General features: G+C 42.6%; 1 protein-coding gene across 3 annotated transcripts in view; it reads right to left on the reverse strand.

Annotated features, from left to right (window-relative positions):
- Positions 1 to 21949, reverse strand: part of LOC146821630 (synaptosomal-associated protein 25) — a 232138-nt gene that overhangs the window by 90407 nt on the left and 119782 nt on the right. For all 3 annotated transcript variants that reach the window (XM_085612679.1, XM_085612677.1, XM_085612678.1), the window contains one exon: positions 8891 to 8939. In XM_085612679.1, the coding sequence (XP_085468805.1) occupies positions 8891 to 8939 (49 nt within the window). The remainder of the gene's footprint in view (positions 1 to 8890; positions 8940 to 21949) is intronic.

Consider the following 21949-nt stretch of genomic DNA (forward strand, 5'->3'; position numbering starts at 1 on the left):
AAAAAATATTCTTTATTTTCTCACTTTTATAATGTATACTTTATTTGCTTATAATTTAAACAAAAATAACTGTTTCCCCTTTTTAGCAATTGTTTGTGCTATTTTTTTATTCTTTTCCCAGCACCATTATCATGCTTTCTTATACGTCACAAATTCATATGTGTTCATTCACTTTTTTGATGCTTTATCTTTTTTTATATATATAACTTCATCGAATAATCATGAAGATATTCGTAATAATTTTGGTTTCCTATTTCCACCTTAATTTCTCAAATATCATGTCTTTGTTTGTGTTTTATTTGTTTATTAAGTGTGTGGTCCTAAAGCACAGAGCCTAGAGGTACAAGGCATCTAATGACAACTGAACATACACTGCCTGAGCTCTTACTTGGTAAATGCCATTGGAAGTCAAGCATTGGCTTAATGGCTGGTTTGCTAGAGTTGGGGATAATTAATTACATTTGTACCCCAGTTAAGAAAGATAGATCCCCATCTCTATACCCACTACCTCTGTAGAGCTCGCAAAGCCATGATTTTCTTGACACACGATTATGCTACCCTAAAGTGTTGCGATTTACAGGACATTATAGCTTCCCTATCCAGGGCCGGACTGGGAACCCAAAGCAGCCCTGTCAAAGTTGTTGGACCAGTCCCTGCAAGGTGCAAAGTGAGAGAGCCTGACCACTACAAGGGGAGTTTGGGAAGGGTGTGTGTGTGCAAGTGTGAATCACTGGCTGGCACTGAGAGGCTGGAAACAAAAGTGATTGGATTATGCTTGATTGCTGCTTTTGTTACTGGGGCTGATATTGCAGCACTGCTGCAAAACTGGCCCCTAGTAACAAAACCAGCACCCACCCGTCCAGCCTCCCAAGGAAACGACTTATTCCTGGTCAGGCCAGTCCTGCCCTGTCCCAATCACTTAGGCATGCTTTCAGTCAGTCTTAAGAGTGCCGCAGAATAACCATGTGTTGGATCTTTTACCCCTGCCTTTTGCCTTCAGTATTTTTTCTGAATACAATACGCATTAAATGGTGACTGCTGTAATTTGCTCGTTCGTGAAATAAAACAAATCACTGGTATTACTAAATAATCGTCAGCAGTGTCACTTTTCTTGAATGTGAATTTTAGGGCCTAGCCTACCTGATGGTCACGGGGCCAACCCAGTGACGGCCTGTGTAGGGCGTTTTACCGGGGCGGTTACGTGGCGCAGAGGAGGGGCAGGGTGGGGGGTTGCAAAATGCGGCAAACAGCAGATTTCAGGTAAGTTACGGAAAAAAATTATAAAACGAATTTCGTTGCGCGTGCTGCATCGCATTTGGCGATGCAGCGCGCGCAACGAAATTCGTTTTATTAATTTTTTTCGTAACTTACCTGAGCTCGGCCGTATGCCGCATTTTGCAACCCCCCACCCAGCCCCTCATCTGCGCCATGTCACCGCCCCGGTAAAACGCCCTACACGGGCCGTCACTGGTCCAGCCCCTGTTTTCTTTATGATACACTTTTAGAAAGTTGGCACTCTCTTGTCTCAACCATGTGGTGCCTGTTGCCAGTATCCTGGGTCACGACTATGTGTAGCTGGCAGTCAGTCTTTGTGTATTGCTCTCAGACAGTGAAGACAAAGGAGAATAGGTGTTGGCAGAATGGCTCATCTCTGACTTGATGAGGGAGAGAGCTGTCATCTACCACACTTGCACATCACATAGGCTCTGCCAGAGCACACTCACAAAGGTTTTGACACTATTGTTTGTGACTCCAGACAAGCTGGGGCCAGGGCAGGGAGGCAGGAAATTCCAAACACCTCAGTGTGGAAACGTCTAGAACCTTCTCCTACTTTAAAGTGGGCACCAGGTAAGGACCGGAAGGACTGCTGTGCTGCTCCTGCAAGAAGGACTGCTACTCTGCTGCCCTGTTGCCCTGCTACATGAGTGAAGAGGACTGGACCTGTACCTTGAATCCAGGACCACCAGAATGACTCCAAGGGCTAGTTGGCTGGCACCCTGTTCAGAGCCTCTGGGACAGGAAAAGCTCCAATCACCTTGAACCAAGAACCTGGGCTCTGCCTGCTGTGAGTCCTACTTACTCTAAGTGCTGGCACCCCCGTTCTCGACCCTTAGAAGTGGGCCTGTAGGTGCTCTGCCTGCTTAGCTGTCACCTGTAGGCAGGACTAATGCAGCACAATGCATCTCCTTGTAGCTCACATCAGAACCACCACAGCGCGATTTCCCCCTAAGGCCAGACCTCGAATCACAGCCTGCAGTCTTCTGGGAATCACCGCTGCATGAAACATTTTTGAAACAGGAGTTCACATCGCAAGCCCCTCATCTACAGCATCCTTGACGGCAACGCAGGACTCCGCATTGCACCCGCAGTTTCTTTGGAACCACCGCTACACGATGCATCTTCATCGTAGAACTTTGCATCACAAACCCCTCATTGATGGCATCCTTGACGACGATGCAGGACTCTGCATTAGAGCCCTGCAGCTCCTTAGAACCACAGCTGTACAAAACGTCATTTATGTGGGATCTTGCAATGCTCTACAAATCAGGATTTAAGTTAATTTGTTCAGCTGGCCTGACTTGGTCCTTGTATCGGGCCCGTGCTCCATCTTGGTCAGCCTGAACTTGTGACATTGTCCCGGTCTGGCGTGACCAGATAACCACAGTTGGAGCTTTGTGCTTCTAGCCACTATTTATTCTTAAAAATTTTAAATCGCATATCTACTGTTCAACATATTGAATTTCTGTTTTGGTCTCATATCATTTATTACATTTTACTCTATTTTTTCTAAATTGGTATGGGATTTTGTTTTGTGTAGGGTTTTTAATGGATAACTGTTTGAAGTGCTGAATAAATAATTTACACATTGCCTTGCCTCTAAGTTAAGCCTGGCTGCTTTTTTGCTAGCTACTAGAGGGTTAAGCACAGGTTAATTAGGGGTTTGCTTGTGTGTTACCCTGACAGAGATTGTGGTTGATGCATGAGTAGGATCACCACCTACCCCTCAGCCAGTAACCCAATTTCCAACACCATTTTTTTCAATGAGGCGTCACATGTCAATTTAATCGATTAACCAATCAATTACTGGCAGGGACATTGCAGATGCCTGCAGCTCACATGGTGCTTGTGGACAATAAGCTTCTCTGTGCACCAATCCGCTCTCTGCAGTCAGATACCCCCTGTGAACACTGCATTTGAAAGTGCAGTGGCTTTATGTCCGGCATCACAGTGCAGGTCTGACTGAACAGTGCAGCTGTCTGCAAAACATACTGTTACCAGCTCTTTAAAATATACACTAATTGGGCTTTCACTGTACCGGAGGAGTATGTATCTCAACATCCTGCTATTGGCTATTTGATGTATCTACCTCCTTCCAGGAAGTGCTTGCTTTGGAATGCACAACAGAAAACTTTACAATATTGTACACTCACTTATCATACAGTTTCACACATTCAATTATGTACCTCCTGTACAGAAATCAATCCCCTATTGCTATCTGTTTTACAGCTTAGACAAAGCTAAAGGGCAGGCCTTAATGTGATAAACAGCATTTGTCCAAGCAACACATGTAAATTGCATTTGCCACTGGTTGTGTTAAGTGTGTTGGCACAGTAAAGCCAAACCGACCTTATTTGCCAGTGCTTGTTGTACATGGGAAACATGCTTTATTTTGTGAAGAATGCTCTGTTATGTTACCTTAGGTTTAATTAGAGTAGATCAGACAGATCCGTTTGTATTAACTGGAGGCCGTGTTGTGTTGAAATCTTGAAAGGTGACCATACAATGTGGTGGGCGGCCTTTGTGACTGCCAGCAAAGCACCACCTATAGTGTAACTGCACAAATGCCTGTACTAAAAACGCTGGGCCAGATTTACTAGCCTTTCATACAATGCAGTGCAGCAAGGCAACTTGCTGTGCTGCGTTTCGTTTATTTAAACGGAGCGAGCCGAAATCCTCCATATGTACTAAGATACAGAAATGTGCCACATCTACTAAGATATGGCACGCTTGTGCTATCTCATTGTGCTAGCGCATTTAGGAAGCCTAGCACCAATGCAGGCACCATAGTGCAAGCGGGCCTGCGTTACAAAGGGAATTGTGCAAGAAGGGATATCTTCCCGCACAGAAACAATCACCTGAGGGCTTTTTCTTTTTCTATGTGTGTTGCAGAATGCGGCACACATGGAGATAGGAAATAAGGCGAAGAACAAAATATTTTTCTCACTGTTACATTAACTTCTGGGAGACATAGAAACTTCAGGTAATCCCAGGTTTACAAACCTTTGTAAATCTGGGATTGTGTGAAATCCATGGGTGGATGCACGGGAATGCCCATGCTCTACTCAAGAAACACCTCCTGGAACGAAACATAACACAATGCAGCACAACTTACTGCGTTGTGTTAGATTTCTTTACGAAGCCACACAAGGCAGCGCAAATCACCCCTTTCATGGCTTTGCTAATATCTACTAGCATTTTGCGTTGTGGCTGCGTCACAGAAGTGGTGCAACCACCACACAAAATGTTAGCAAGTCTGGCCCTCAATAAGATCACCACAGAGCAGTGGCCGAGCAGGAGTCCTCCTGATTTGTTTACCCACTCCACCCCTATACTGCAAGAGCAAGATGCACCCACATCCTGGCTCTGGATAGGATGAAAACAAAGATAAGAATGCCTAAAGAATTAGAAAGAATAAGGATAACAGTTAGAAATCAGGACAAAAGTGTAGAATGTAGCTACACAACAATAATGGTGAGGAACAAACAAGCTAGAAAGTGTATTTTTTATTTTTCGTTCTCTGCCAGGTATGAGAGGCGATCTGACATAGATCTGGTTGAACGGAAAGCCTGATGATGTTCCCTGTTTCTTACTAGAGACCACACAAGCCATAATGTTTCAGGTTTATACAGAAACAAATGTAATTCAATAGGAGAAAAATGATGTTTTAGTGTTTTTTAGCTGATCAGAACCACACATGGCCACATGATATAATCACAGGATCTGAGGTGTGGTTGTCCAGAAGCTGAAAGGGGAACTGGAATAGATACTAAATATTCTGGGTGGTGTGATCTCCTTTCTTAAATCCAGTAGCGGCTGATGTAAGTTAAATGTGGTGAGGTGTGTTGGGGTGGGCAGCGAGGAAGGAGCAAGCACGGAACGAGGGGGCTAAAATATTTTTTTTATTAAAGAAAACTTACCTGCCAGTCTTCTGCTCGCCGCTCTGCTCCCCGGACTTCTCCTCTTGGCGCAGGCTGGAGTCCCCAGCTTCCCTTGCGGCCAATCCCAACGCTGCTCTCACAAATAAAGCAGCGTAGGGATTGGGCAGAGCGCACTGGTTCTGCACTCCAGCTGGAGCTTGGAGCCCGTGCTTGCTGATCTCTCCACCCAGCAATACAGCTGGGTTGGAGAGATGTCAATGGGCATGACAGTTTTGTCGGCCTTAGACGGCTGGCCAAATTCTCATGCACACTGACAGCAGGGCCCACCATTTCTCCTCCCCTGCTGCAGTGATGTGGCCCCGCCCCCTAAGACTCAGCCGCAGAACGAAAAATAAAATGATCTGCATTAAGATTATTTTAGTTTTCGTTTGCTTCGCTGGGCAGTGGGGTGACGCTCCTCTGCAATAGCGGAGGATCCGCCCCTCCATAAATCCAAGTTATAGAGATGCTACAGAATTCTTCACTAAATGAAATTGTTCATAGAACTTTCAAGAACCTGCCTAAAGGGTGCTGCTGGCCATAAAATGAGACACCGTGGTGATATTATAGAGGTTCAGGGAAAACTTGACCATCTAAGCAGACACTGTTGGGAAACTCCCCACCTCGCAATGAGTTTGGTTAATGGATCAACCGAAGGTTAAAGGCCAAAGAAGTTCAAACATGGGCTGCCAAGTCATCTCCAGGGCCTGATGAGGAGCCCTGCCTCAGCTAAGCAGATATGTTGGCATACAAATGTTAACTGTTTGCATCTAGTGAGTAATACTATTATTAGCGAGCAAAAAATGGTTTTGACATCAGAGATGAATGTCATAAGCGCACATTTAAGTAACTAAGAGTATACTGACAAATGAATTCAGCCAGGAAACAGAAAAAGAGACTATATCAAATTTTGGAATCACGCAGACCCACAAGTGATCTAATATCTTCCCATTGCCAAATCTCCATTCTAACCTTAAAATGACTGCCAGTAGCTGTGAGATTGGCGGTCCACCCCAGCAATCTATCAGAATAATTAAAAAACATCTCATGTTAATAGCTGTCTACAGCAGATTGGTGGTCTAACCAAATAGAAGATGGGAGATTTCCCTGTCTGGACACTGGGGGACTTGCTAATGCAATGACTGCAGTTACCATGTTGCAATCAAGATCACACAAGTAGTATCAGTACTGTGGATTGTACCAGTATGCCACAAATGATAATGAATTCTACATATGATGCGAAATCTATTTCAGGATAGGTACTCCTAACTAGAGCTGAGGAAATTAGTTTCAGCTAAAAAGTGGAACAGGTAGATACGGAGAAACAGTTCGTTGTCTAATGTGCAAAATAACCCAATTTTTTTTTAAAAAGGCCAAAAGATCTAATACATAATTCAACAGTCGCAACAATAAATCTAAATTTGCTAAAACTAGTTCACGATGATTAACATATTTGTTGCTCTATAATGTGGAGGGGTTTTGCTCCAAAATAACAGATTAAATTCCAAAAATCTAAATTGATTTTGGCCGGTCCTGTGCCCAGCAAAAAAACAAAAAGAACGTTGTAACCTACTTCAATATTCTGTAAAGAAATGTTTAACTTTTCATGTTTTCCAGGAATTTGTCAGTATCAGAACCATGTCAATCAAGCAGTGAGTCTGTGCTTGGCTCTATTGCCATGGGGGAGGTGGGTGGGGTTCTAAAGTAGAGAGTTCTGAATTTAGGAACTTTAGAAACTATAAAAAGAGAGCCCCAAGAAGACGACAGTGATGGTTAAGGGAAACAGAAAGTCTGAGTTTAGAGTCGCATCATATATATTAACCATCAAAACATAATGGCTCCAGTAAAAAAAGACCTGGTATATACGTCATTAGTGGTGGCAGCAGAACCATCGCAAGCATCTATCGCTGCTAAATTTAAATGATGTCATGTATTGATGGGAATAACTAGCGATAAAAGTAATGAGCATACATTTTCACATCTTTCCACCAAGAACCTTTAACTGTCTTCCTAGCCATCCATTCTCCACGTATCTTCTTTTCGCCTCTTTTTTCCCCCTCTCTGATCTCTCTCCACTCCTTCACTTTCTCTCTCCTCTCAAAGCCCCTCTGATCCTGCCACAATTAACCACAGGGAATGTGACACCAAAGAACTAGAGGAAGTGACAAATGCAATAGAAGGGGCCCTGTGACTTCAAATACCGGGAAATTCCTGATGACAAAACAGCTGACATGCAATATATCTAAATGAAACTTATATACATAATCAGCGGTCATCCTGAAAATCTGTCATGGATCCGGCTCTCCTGGACCTACATTGGTAACCCTTGCTCCAGTCTAATCTAATGTATTCATAATTTACCCTAATGTTGAATATTGTTATGGACTAATCACACAGTAGGACAAGCAAGCCCTGGGACCGACTGTATATGCGCGGCCCATGCTCTTCACATGATGCATCTTATGGGGCATGTTTGCAAACCAAAGGGCCTGTGTGACAGTGAATATTCCCTGAAAACTACAGTACTGTCCTGGAAACAAAGTGCCTTCGGAATTTTGGAATTAAAATTCAGTAATGTGAAAGTGAAAAAAGGTGCTGTTTCTGTCAAAAATATCGTTACTCGCAATGCTGCAGTTAATTATTACAACTGCTTTACTGAAGTGCAAAGGCAAAACATAATATTTTAAAAATATTACGGGAACACAACAATCCACGAGGCAAAATTGCTCTGTACAATATTCCGTTTGATCAGATGCTGTGTTTTTTGCCATCCTCATCATGCGTTGCGATTATGAACGCGTCAGCAACAATGAATTCTCCTGCCACAAATTAACCGTACAGCTCCATGGGTTATGTAAGGGATAGAGAGGAGTTTAGATTAGCAGGCGCTATTTTCCATGTACTAACGAAATAATCGCAATTCCCTGCATGGTTGAATTAATTTATTTCTTCCTAAGGGACGTCTCCGAGGGGTCGTTCTGCGTTTGCTAGAAGAAGCAATAAGCACGGAGAGGGAGGGGGAGGGGAAACGAGCGTCCGGAATCTATCTCCTTGCAGTGCTCGGTGAAGCCGTTCATTTCAAGCCAGCTTGTTGTTCTCGTGAGGAGGCAGCAAAATGGCGGCTGATGATGCTAGAGGAGGCTAAGGGATGGCACGTTTATTGTGAATCCTAACATCAGCTTGCCAGTCTGGCGTGAGTCAGAGCAACGTAGTACGCTCAACTGCTGCCAACACGCCGAGGGCTCATTTGACAGTCATGCATTTCGTTGGCAAGGGCGTCAACTGACGTACTGCTGGCTTTCACGCGGGCCCATGCAGCCCCTGCGGGCACGGGGCCCCATCCATCAAGGCCCCACCCTAATTCAACCTGAAACCTATGGAAATCTGTGCCATATGGATGTTTCAGACTCCCCCCACCATCCATTACATACTGCACGGAGTCCCCATGAATTAACATTACGCCACTGCAACACCCGGAAGCATTTATCCTCCATTCTTTCATATATTGTTGGCATGACCCTCCTTGTGCCTATTATGGAATACTGTTTCCTTGTCTTAAACCACATCCTATTGAACAGTAGTAGCAAACAAATAGACAACTAAATGGGTGCTTACACTGTCTGTGAAGAACAATTTAAAAGAATTATTCATCAAAAAAGCATGATGCCCTTCCATAAGCAATCCAAACTTACCTCCTTGCTCATCCAACATAACCAGAGTCCTGATACCGGCATCTTTGCTCTACAATCCCGTACGGCAAGCAAGGCAAGAAGAGAAAGAGAAAGCGGATCATTGACACCAATTGTTAACAAATCAACTCTGGAGATAGAAAACATAGAAGACTCAAGAAAAGCTGCAAGAGCAGAGGTGAGGCCATGCGAATGAAGATCCAACGAGGAGAGACTGCGATTGGGAAATCTGCCTGGCTTGGCTGCGCCCACAGCAGTGCAGCGCTCACAGGAGTTCTGTGTAAAGTCTGTTTTCATTCGCAGGACCTACCAACAATCTGTTAACCACAGTATATATTGAGAAACGTGTGAAAACATGCAACAAATTTGATATTAAGAGAATAAGTCAAGACATTTCTCACGATGAAAGCTACTAAATATGGTCCTTAGGTACAAAAGGTTTTGTCGCTCTCAAAGCCTGCATTGCACAAAAATGGAGTCTTTGTGAGTGTAAGAAACACAGGTGCAAAGCACCAGAGAGACTTAATGAGTCACTCATGGATTTGTAACTTCAATGGTTCACATTACGAGTCCTTGTGTCTAGTAAGGAAAAGAGGATGTCCCTTTTCCCTGTAGTTGGCAAGGGTATGTAAAAATATTGATTAATATCAACGAAGTCCATCCCAGCACATCTCTCCACCTTTTCGCTTTCCAGCCTACACCTGTTTAGGATCATAATCTGTAAACAAAATGTCTTAGAATGGGCAACACAGACAGTAACCAGTTAAGTGGACTATAATCCTGAGAAATACCCTAAAGGGATCTGCAGAACTGCTCAAAGTTTCCAGTTTAATGAAAACCATCAACTGCGTGCCTCTCTTTCACACTTCATCATCCATCACACTGTTAATCCCTGCGTCCCATTACACAATAACCACACCTTGGTGGTCATCCCACATGCAATTGAAAAACGTAGACACAGGATCATAATAAACACACACTTTTAACCCCACCCTACATGGTGTAGTGTCCTCCCCATGTAGGCAAGTGGTTCAGTGCCCCACATAGGGACCAGAAGGCTATAGAAATGTAGTCTATACATATAATGCAACCAATGGTTTGCATATATAACTGATGGGATACTAACACACAGAATGGAGTGACATCTATTGCAAAGTGGAAGCAGTCCAGGAATGATAACTTCCACTTTGTGAATGGGAGCTGTAGGCACTGGGGAGAGCATGCAGTGGTCCATTGGACCGCAGCCTGCTCCCCAGATGCTAATGCAACTCTTATCCATATTGATACCCTGCCCCTTTAAACGATACTGCAATATCAGCATTTTGTGATTGCACATGTAGGGACTGAGGTCAACTGTCACCGTCAGGCCACTATGCCTGCATATACAGTCATTTAGAAGGATTCATAGTAGGAATCCTGGCTCATTGATATACATAAATTAGGATTCTGCAAATCCTTCTGAATTGTCGATTTGCACATTGGCATATCTGTACATCTGTTACAGTGCAAACAAAAGATGAGGTTGCTTTGCAGTTCTGTGCAAAAGCAGAGACTTCTTTGCCACAGTCCAATCCATAGTACATCAGGGCCCTTTCTCTGGCCTATAAATTCATGCTTCTCTGATATGCTGGCATTGTTCTGAGTTTCTACTTTTCATTATTAATTAAAACAGTGAGTACTCACCCGTGAACAACCACATATGCCATGTGACAGAGCACATACAATGTACTGTACACCTAAGTCACGCTTTATGGGTTTTCTCTTAGCCTTTAGATTAAAACTCTTTGAACATTAACTATTTCTAACTTCTCCTTGTTATCTTGCTTGGAACGTTCTGTAGTAAGAGGGGACAAGCTGTGTGTTCAACGTGAATACATATAATGCTTTCTGCTAACGACTATTTCTCTGTCCTAACTCTTTTCTTCACCTCATCATACCTGACCCACCTGAAGGCCATTTGCAGAGACCCAGCATGTTTTACCATAGGACTTAGTCGTTTTTGCTGAGTATCAATAACAATACTAGTATTGGCTATTGGTATAATATAACCAAACAGTGAATTGTTGATTGACACTCAAGTAATTGCTCCTAGTATTCCTCATTGCTCTCTTTTCTATTCACCATTTCTACTTCCTGCAGTCACTACAATACCTCTTCTGTGTTCACAACCCATATCCACTTTCATTAAGACCACTACCAGCTACTTCAACCATTTTCTACTTTCCTCTTACCCACCCTATTCCCTTATTTAATCCCCAGCTGGCATCCATTCTTCAGTTGCAGTCCCCTCCAATTAACCTGTTTCAGCTCTTGTTCTCGTACTGCCCATCCTAATCATTTAACTGCCTCCCTTTCATTCTCTGTTCCCCCTTCATCCTTTCCAAAATGTTATTGTCCATTCTCTCTTTAATCCCTTCTGGGCCACCCACATGAGACCGTTTTATCTAATTTAGCTTCAAATTTCAATTATAATTTCTGTTCACACTCTACTAATCTCAATTGAAATATATGGTTTATCCCTGTACTCATTCTCTCCCAATCTGCTTCGTCTTTCCAGATTAATTTGGTCTCTCCTCCCTTTTTGTGTTTTTTCAAAGCAATCACTCTTTGATTCTTAATACTCCTAAACTTTGTACCCCCTCCCCAACTTAAAGGTTAATTAGGATGGCGGGCGCATCATGTTTGGGGTGGCGGGCGGTCCCGTTACCACTAGGATGGCGGGCGAACTTAAGTCCGCTCGCCATCCTAATCACCCCCTTAGTCTTTAACGTGAGGAAAGCTTAAATACTCACAAAGGCTTGTGAAGAACTACATTATCAAGTACACCTCTTGATTCCAAACTATCATTTAGAGAAAAACCCATAGGGATAAACGATTTTCATAAACAGTTCTAACTGATGCAACAGTAAATATATGGCTCTTGCTTCAAACATGTCTTGAAGTTCTAATAATGACACTCGAATGATAACGGGTCAAAACACCATCAACAATTAAGTCAGTTTGAATGATTTGCTAACATACTCTTCTGTTGTTGAAACATTTGTGATTCAAGCAGTGCAAACAACAACAACACACTTTTTCAACTGCCTACTTTGTAATCCACACTTTGCATTTGTTCCTAATTAACCTTCACTCAGTTTGAGAATGAGATCACTGGAACGCTCACTGAGCACTATCATAAAGTAGTAAATATCTTTGTTTCTGTAAATCTCCAAGGGTCTCTGTCATCACTTATTTATTTTATTTGTTTAAATGTATTTATTGGTATTTTTAAATGAAGAGCCCTGTCAACAATAACGTAACAGCACGTAAGCACATCATACAGAGGTACAACGATGATGTAGCAAGGTGCAAAGTGCACAATCATAAACACGTCATAGATAGGAGCATGACAACATCAGCATATATATTGCATAAATGTAGATGGAGGTACAGTGCTGTATCATAGGTAAGGGCATATGGCGAAGAGCAAAAGGGAGGGGTCAGTGAGATGGTTGGGATGGAGGTAGTGAGCAATCTAGAGTGCTAGAGTCTAGGGTGAGGAGGTAGTGCATTAGGGGCAGCCAGAAATCTTTAGGCTGGGATGTGAGTGGCTGTAGTTGCGCATATTCCCCGCTGATGCTGTCGCAATGTGTCATACTTTTGAGCCAGGCCGTGGTGGTAGGAACCAGGCTGCTACCCCAATGTCCTGCGATATCGCCCTTGACAAGCAGAAGTGCCATTGACATGAGCCGGTGAGCGGATTTAGGAATATCACTGGTGTAGCCTAGAAGTGCTGGGAGGGGGTTCAGTGTAACCGCTACTACGGTCATGTCTGAGCTGTGGGCAAAGATAGATGTCCAAAGATAGAGGTGAATATGTGGGCAGGTCCATGTTAATTGAGCAAAATCTGCATTTGGGTCTGATCATTTGAGACATTGGTAAGACCGTGAAGGGTCGCATTTTGCGATGTAGGAGGGCAAGAGGTATACTCAGTGTAAACATATAAAATGTAGCAATTTATGCTGTGGTTAACCGAGATAAGTTGGGTTTGTGAACAACAGTAGGACCACATTTTGTTTGTAAGTGGGGAGTCCAGGTCCACACCCCAAGCCTCCTGAAAGCAAGCAGTAGTGCCGGGCTTCATGGCGGGGAAGAGTTGATATAAACTTAAGTCCAGCCAGTCTCCATCAATGTCCGAGACGACAAGCGTCAGTGGGGGAAATCATCTGGGGCTAGGATTTAGGAGTGAAGAAGGGAGCGTAGGGTGTTATGCAGTCGTTAAAGCACTAATTGGTCCATGTATGAGGCATTCTCAAAGCAGCCGTCATTGGCTCTGTCAGGACATGGCCATCAGGGAAAATGACACCCATGGTATGGAGGTAATGGAAGTGGAGGGTGCGCTGTACTAGCTTTTCACGAGTGAGTGGTAGTCAGTGGTTATTAGCTAGAGAAAGAGCAGGGGAATAGAGGGAGCCAACCGCCCAGTACCCGCCGGAGTTTCCACCAGGCCAGCACGTTGTGGAGATGGTTTGAACGTCCGTGGTGTCTATTGAAAAGCTCTTTGGTAGAATTAAAGAATGAGGGAAGTCCCCAGCTGGTCCCTCTGTCATCACTTATTTGCTTTTGAATAATTGGCATTGATGTGTTTATAGTTGATTACTCCACAAAGAACCTTTTCTCTGTGAGTGTCTGATTGCCTCCAGTTCCAGGTGGGTTTTGGGTGGCTCCTTGTGACTGAGGTTCTGCTACCTCTGCTAATGACAGCCATTCTGTGCTTCTATGGGAGACATACCGGTGACCCAGAATTTTTTTTTCTTATCAGAGGGAGACACCTATAATCCTGCTCAACATGCAAGAGACCCTTTATGGAGACATAAAGATGGCTGTGAGCAAATGTCTGAAATAAATGACTTTATTGCATCTGCCAGTGCCATTGAGTTGATTTTAAAGCACACACTGAACTATGTTCCCTTAATGTTTTTCGAAGCCTATCCTTTTCATTTGAAAGAAATAGAATTTTCTCTATGTCTCTACAATGGGGCATATTCAAAAAGTTTCAAAGATGTCTCTTAACAAAACCCCCACCTGTCTACATTGATAATTTCTAAGCTGGCCATTTGTGCCAAATGTTGTTTCCTGAAGTAACTGAGAACGAAATTAAGAAACACCAGGCCCTTTATTGAGGCACCCTTAAATAGTCCCTTTGTAGGTCTTGCCTGCAGACAGCTTCAGTTGTCTGTTGCAAGCAGACCTATTGTATGAACTTAGAGTGAGCTTTGTGTCCACCCCTTATTCATTATTTGAATGTTTTTGTGTCTCTCTCAGTCCCCTCCTCTTTATTTGACGTCTGTTGTCTCTATTTTACTCGGCAAAGGAGATTTTCAGTGACAACACCTTTTGTTTAGACAAGTTCTAACCTTCCACTGCTGATGAAGGATAATTTTCTCTTTGTGTCTCACTCTGTTTCTCCCCCCGAGTCCTCTGGAACCCTGTCGTTTTATATTAATTATTCCCACCAGTGTCCACTTGCCCAAAAGCACCTCACGCATCTCACCATCCCCCACAGCTGTATCAGCAAGCAGCCATATTTAGATGGGCTTAAAATCATTGCAAGATGGCTGAACCTGTGTGTGCATTTGCAGCGGCCTTCTTGGATTTTTTTCTTTGTTTGAAATAAAAATCATTCAAAGATGGCCACTGCCACCCATGAATACCCATATAGGTCATCTATGAAAAACATTTTCTAAAACAAAAGAAAATTCATTCCAAACAAGCCACAAGGGATGCGCGCAAAAATATAAGGCGCCCATCTGGGGGGGAAAGAAATAGGTATAGGTTCTGCTAATAGGTGTTGTGGGTTATACTTACTGGCTTTGACAATTCTTGTTTACTGTTGTTTCTGCCAAACCATACTGCTCCAAAACTGAAACCCACCATTACAACTGCTTCTATTTTAACATGTACAATTCTCAAAAATATATGATAGCAATTTGCTTTTATGTAGCGCTTAATTACTATAATTGTTACTGTTTCTAAGTTCTGTAAACAATAGTTTTTTTAATCCGATTGACAAGTATTTAATATATCAGCTTCAGAGGATGAACAAAAAATTGTTGCTACTGAAACTTGAATTTGCGGCCTCTAAGTCACAACACATGTCAGCAAAGAAGACTTAACTGGCTGGGCAAACGTGCTGCATGAATATTATACAAACTGCATGCATAAATAGGGTACTTTGGCATTATGCATCTATGATGCTATTGTGTATATGGAGGAAAATATCCTGCCAGGTAAAGTGAAGTAAAGCCACCGTTTCGTAATGAGCTGTGGCTGAGCCCTCACATTAGCCAAACAGAGGATTTCACAAAGGTAAACAGTTTTGTCTTTCTGAAAAATTGATTGAGTTACTGCGTGTGACTAACCAGCTAAATAATTAACATAGTTAAAGAAATAACGGATGTAAACGTGCAACTAACTTCAAACCAGAAAAGGTACATTAAATGGGAAAAATAAAAGAACAACAAGGGGGATTGGTCGAGGACCTAAGGTTTATTAGGAAATAAAATAGACCAATGTTAGTCACCTGGAATATATTTTAGGTTTAACTCTTTCTAGTAGTTCTAGTCAGAGAGCTATGTCCATCGAATCAATGTCAAATCTGGATGAGGTTTTTTCAAATTATCAGTGATCTAAAAGCACAGCAGTTTAGAGCTTTAGCCAAGAAAACATGTCCAACGAGGGCTAGCTTGCACTGTCCTGTAAGGCAGGATAAGTCAACACCTATATTGGTTCAAATAAGTTGGTATAAAGCAATACCCAATGAGGTGAGGTCAAGCTCAGATGCACCTGTCAAGGAACCACGTGGCTGTGGCAGTAAACTTCATAAAGTCAAAGGGTCTCTTTGAGGTCAGAGCCTGGGGAATGCTGTAGTTCAGACTGTCCACCAGCTCAATGCAGAAGTATTTGTGGGTTTGAATTTCTGATCAGGCTAAAGGACAGTTTTCAATGACGATCCTCTATCAAGCCTAATTTTCTTGGTTCAGCTCCCTCTCCTTCCAGGACCTACCAAGCAGCCTAGCCGCCACACTTTCAGCAGCAAGAATACTATCCCGCCACACAGTGGCATAACAATACTTGAAGGGGTTCCCTGCAAAGTACATGGAGGCCCCTCCCTCCCTGGCCCATCACCTACAACTTTTGCTAAGGCCCCCCTCCATACTGAAGGGGCTGCGGAGGATTATGTTACGCCACTGCTGCCACAATTCAATTTGTTCCGAGGGGCCTATGTCAACAAAATAGCTCCCCTAGTTCTTGGAATCTAATCCTGAGGAAAGAAATTCTAATCAATACAGAGATAGTTCTCCTGATGTTCCTATGAGAAGCTGTAGCAAGTTAAAAAAAAAATTTGTAGGTAATTTGCATACACCTATGTACATTAATACTACATACACATACCCGTAGAGCCAGTAAATCGCAGAGAAAAAAACGTTTTGAACAACGTCTCTTATTTCATCACAATACATTTTTCTATGTCTCCTTACTATGCTTCAGATGAACTTGCGTTCAAATGAAAATGGCTATTTTGTCAAGTATTTTAAAAGAGTGCCATTTAGGGTGATTAAAGCTTTTGGCTATATTTGGACAAAATGGTGCAGTCCGCATGGAATTGCCCCGATCAACAAATAAACATCACTCTTATTTTCCAGATATCTGCCGGGATTGTATTTCTAATAAGTGGCCATCACTGTGATTGAAGAAGGTTGCCCAATTGTTCTCAAATTGGATAGTCAAAATCTTCAATGACTTACAAGAAGAGTTTAATTTGTTTTGAAAGGGCATCTTCAAATATTTACAAATCAGAGATGTTGTTTTAGAAAATTATATGAGTCAAACAGAGATGAATTAGGCCAGAATATCTGAGTTTGCACTACAATCTGATAAACATGTAAACATAGAGCATATTTATAACTCTTTTTAGGTCAATTGAAAGATGATATGAATCGGATAGCTGAAAAGTGGACGGAAAAACTGAGCACTGAAATACAAATACAAGATATACAAAGTGCTGTATAGTGTACATTTAAGGCAATTAATTCATGTTTACAACAGTTCAAGATAATAAGTTGTTTTATACGCCATTGAATACGTATAAGTGGGACATTCGGCTAACTCTAACTGCCCCGATATCAAATGTGGGGTGCTGATGACTTCGACATTTATTAATTGCAATAAGCGGATTTACTTTGGACCGAGGTTAGGAAAGCTATCTCCAACTTAACAAAACAAACAATTTTAGTGATCTCCACCCAAAATGTACTATTGGGAATTGAGTGCAATATAAACTATACTCTGGCAACTTTTGTGTTTGCAGCTGTTACCATTGCCTGGCTGTGTATAACACAGGAATGGATTAACAGTACACCACCAAAAATAGGCATCACCATGAATTAGAAAGAGCCGTTCCATTGATTAATTGAGAGAGCTGGAAAAAGCATATTTTTTTTAAATGGAGACCTTTGGAAGGAAAAAGTATTGAAAATGTAATGACAGTGGCGAGCTTTTGTAAACAGTAGGAAGGGAAACATCCTATTTCTTCTGATCATAGTTGGTTCTGAAGTGCCAGTTGACTAAGGGGCCCATTACGAAGGTGAGCGGATCGCCCCCGCCGGGCCGGCGGTAGCCACCGCTGGCTCTGCGGGGGTGATCCGCTCGCCATCCTCATTAGAATGACCCCCGCCACATTAGGATGGCTGGGGGGTCCGCGGAGGATGGGAAGACCATTCGCCGTTTTTCCGCCAGTCGACTTGTCGACCGGCGGAAAAAGTGCCTGCATATGGTGGCGGTGTCTGCGAGACACGCCATCCATATTAGGATGCTGGCGGTCAATGGCCTTTCCACGGCGGCGTTGCCGTAATGGAAAGCCATACGGTCCTTGCATTGGGGACCCATTGCGGGTCCCCAGGGTGAAGGGACGGTGGGGGGTGCACCTGGGGGGTACCTATGGTACCCCCTCATTGCCATGCACTACGTGGCAGGCACCATGTGGTGCCTGCCATGTAGTGCACGGCAGTGCCGTGCACAGTCCTTTTCCATTGCGGGCGGGTCTGCAGCCAGCAGATCCACCTGCAATGGAAAAGGCACAGGATGCGCCCGCCAGTGTGGCGGGCCCATCCTAATGTGCATGGCGGGACCACCGCAGCATCAGTGGGCGGTCCCGCGCTCCATTACGGTGGCGGGTGGACTATGTCCACCCGCCATCGTAATAGGCCCCTAAGTCTCTAATTGTAAATGAAGTTATTTCAATCCCTATTATGTTTACATGTGTAAATAGGCTCTCCGATTTTATGATATTTTGTTTGGCATTTCCATCTGTATTTATCTATGTTTATTTTTTGTTTATTGTACCTGTAATTATCCATTTCTATTTTGCATTTATTGTAAAAATTAAGCTGCAATTAATATTTTTTTCCTATTTATTTAAATGACGATAGTATACTTCCATTTAAATATCCAACAGGGTTTAGCCGCATAGAGTACAATATAGCTATCTGAAAACGTGCATTGCAGAACCGCTTAACTATCTGTACATCTGCCGTCATTTAAGTTTCATTGGGATGTTTGTAACTCTCCTCCCTGTCAATCTGCATACCTTCTGACCCACTGACCTGGCATTTGTGATTGACAGTAGTGAGAATCATCCAAAAGATTACCTATTTTCCATATTTTAAGGTAAATACAGACATGAACATATATAATTTCCTGTCTATGCTTATCTGTAAGCTAGGAACATTAGTTATGATCTAAATTCACTACAGTGTGATATAGTTCTGGGTTTGGGAGAGTTTTTGGTGGCACTGAAATTCTCTCATAATCCTGTGCAGGTAAAGCTACAAGGCTGAGAACATCCTTATGGCTCTCTGCTGCTCTCCAGCTCAACCCACCACTAACCATTTAACTCCCACCAAAGACCTTCCAGCAGCTGTTGGTACTTCTGCAAAATATCTAACGGAGCAGAGGAGACAGAAGATAAACAAGGAGTGGACTTCTTGAATTATACTAAAGCTATTACCTAGCCATTGTCGGCTTAATTTCTATGTGGGTATTGTGTGGGTACCAATAACCCCCGGACTGGCAGAGGGCTTAGGCAGAACCAATAAGAGGGGTTAAGGAGTCCAGTCACCAGAGTGAATACTTTCAGACACACTAGATTCTAAGTTAAATGTGACTGCAAATGTTATCTTTTCAAGCAAGATTATATTTAACATATATATTTCAAAGTAATTACCACCAACATTTCTGAGATCAAAATTAAGAATGCCTTTCATAATATACTTCTAGACATGGATCCTGCTGCAGGGTGGCCAGAGTAACAAGGGGCCAAAAGCAGCTTTCAGAGTTCCACAGTTCTGTAATTGACCCAGATGCAGGAGGGAGGGTAGTTTGCACTGGTCTTTCAATGATGTTGTTGTCTAGCATTCTACATTGCTAGCCTCATTCCCTGAGAGGCAAACATGAGTATCAGTGGTTACAGCGAGAGAACAAAGAAACACAGCGATCAGTTCAAAATAACTGAACAGAGACCGATTAAGAATAACTCATACAGGGCACAGGTAAAAACCGCAGAGGACCAAAATGAAAAAATAGCAATGAGAAACATAGTAGACAGATGGATTTCCTACCAAGGGCTTCTAGGGACATCATCATAAAAACATCCAATGGTTCGATTGTAAATGTCATCAACATCCAAACTCGTCCATGTCCACAATAAATGGAGTACATGTCCTTCTGGTCATGCATTTTTCTTTTTACACAGAAACACCTTTATGCTTCTAGTTGGTTTAAATCCACGTCTAAGGAATGCAAGGCCAAAGGTCACATGATTTAGTCATTCTATAACAGTGACAACATGGACATATTTGGTTGCAATTCACAAAAACCTGGCATTTATTTTTTATGTTACAGGGATTAGTTAGATGATTGTTCTCATTTCCCTCTCACCAGTCAAATGGCCAGTATTCCACTAAATAAATGTGTTTGTTTTAGTAAGAAAAACAAAACGCACATTGTAAGTAATCCCATCAGTTCGATGAGCATCGCATTTGGACAGGACACAAATATTCTATTCATTTAACTGTCCAATTTTAATTATTATTATGAACAAGCCTGGTGCAAGCAGACCATAGTAGTTACACGGATGGTAGGGGCCCTTGAAGACGTGAGTAATCCTGGGACTTTGTTGTCCTGGTCGGCGCTCTATGAGTAGCCTTTTCTCCTTTGACCAATGTCTGCCATATTCTCGGCATTGATAACAATGACATAACTTACTTTGTGTATGTTTTTTCTGTGTTGATATTTTCTGCACTTTCTTCCCCCTTGGTCCACTCACCGATGGGGTCTTCAGGGTTTGATTGCACGGCAAACCTCCCTCCGTCCCCTGAGAGGTCTGAAAATACCCACTGCCAGGGTAAGTCCTAAAGCCCACCGCATGTCGCAATCTATGTTTGCTATGCTAGCCACACCTAATGGCTCACTTGAGTTTCACATGGTTGCAGGGTCGTTTTCTGGAACACTACCATCAATAATTGAGTATGCATGTGTTCTATTAAGGTCTCAATACTGAGATACTCATATATGAAACTGTGCATGCACCAAACAGGAATGCAACGTTTGTGTGATACCTACACTATAATTTGTGTTGCAGGAGTTATTGCTCTTGAGTATGATAGCTCATAGACACAGGATGCTGTGCTTGTCATATGAACCCACATTGGCACTGAAAACTTTTTGCTTTTGTTTATATATCCTTATTTACAGGTACCATTTGGACCAGCAAGTATTCACTGCCTTTGCATGCCAATAATTTAGTCACAGAGGGAGTATTAGTAAAGCAGACGCCCTGAAGACTGCCCAGGACCTTGTACTGCAACCACTGTAGGGCAGAAACATGTTGGCATTATAATGGTCATAAGACCATTGCATTCTTGTTGCCCCTTTTATAGTTTATTTTAATCAATTCCCATTCATCCCGCTATTAAAGGGATACCTTGGGAGTGATTTTTTTTTTATTTACACATAACATCCCCCAACATATTCATATAGAGAGAGCTCCCTGGAACACAGTTAAGGCCACTCTGATTTGTAAGTGTCAGGGTGAACCCGATGATGAAGCATGCCACTACTAGAGTGGTTGAGGGTTGCATATAAAAAATCAATTTTTTTTTTCCACACTTCTCACTGAGGTGGTGTTTAGTCGTGGAGCTCATTGTTTTCTCTCCTAACGTAGAAGGATACTCCGACGTTTTTTGCATTATGAAGAACACCCACCCAGCCCCACTTATCTACAGATAACATGGTTTTGCAATGTTTAAAAAAAAAAAAAAAGACAAGTTCCATAAAGCTTGATCTATGACTTTCATAGGTTGGGAATGGGCATTGTTATGTTATGTTAAATTATTTGTAAAGCTCAACATATACCCGAAGGTGTCTTGGCGCTGAGTTTGTAAGCAGCGAAAAGGGGTGGGAATGACATACTGATTAAAAAGCCAAGTTTTTAAAAGTTTCCTGAATTGGGACAAGGAAGGAGCTGATCTAAGATTGAGTGGATGAAGATTCCAGGCTGTTGCAGCTCTGACAACAAAGCTGTTGCCACCTCATTTCGATTTTTAAAATCAATGGCCTTTACTCTGAAAGAGCCTGCTGGTCTTAGATTTCTTGTGGGAGTGTACCATGATAAGACTTTTTTCAGAAAGGAGGGTCCTGAGTAATGGAGGGCCTTATACGTCAGGCAGAGGGCCTTAAATTTGATTCTGTTTTTGACTCTCAGCCAGTGGAGATTCTTGAGAGCAGAGGAAACAGAGTGGGGCCAAGGCAGGTCCAGTAGGAGTCTGGCCGCCAAATTCTGAAGAATCTGCAACTTATTCAGACATTGAGATTGCAGGCTGATGTAAAGGCCATTACAGTAATCGATCTCCGGATAATACAAGTGTGGAAATAACTGAGTTCCTGACTGAAATGAGCAGAAAGATAAAAACATGTTTAGTATTCTCAAGGTGTTATATGAAGAGGAGACCACTGCGTTGA

This window comes from Triturus cristatus, chromosome 6 (genome assembly GCF_964204655.1).
Source record: "Triturus cristatus chromosome 6, aTriCri1.1, whole genome shotgun sequence".
Classification (NCBI taxonomy): Eukaryota; Metazoa; Chordata; class Amphibia; order Caudata; family Salamandridae; genus Triturus; species Triturus cristatus.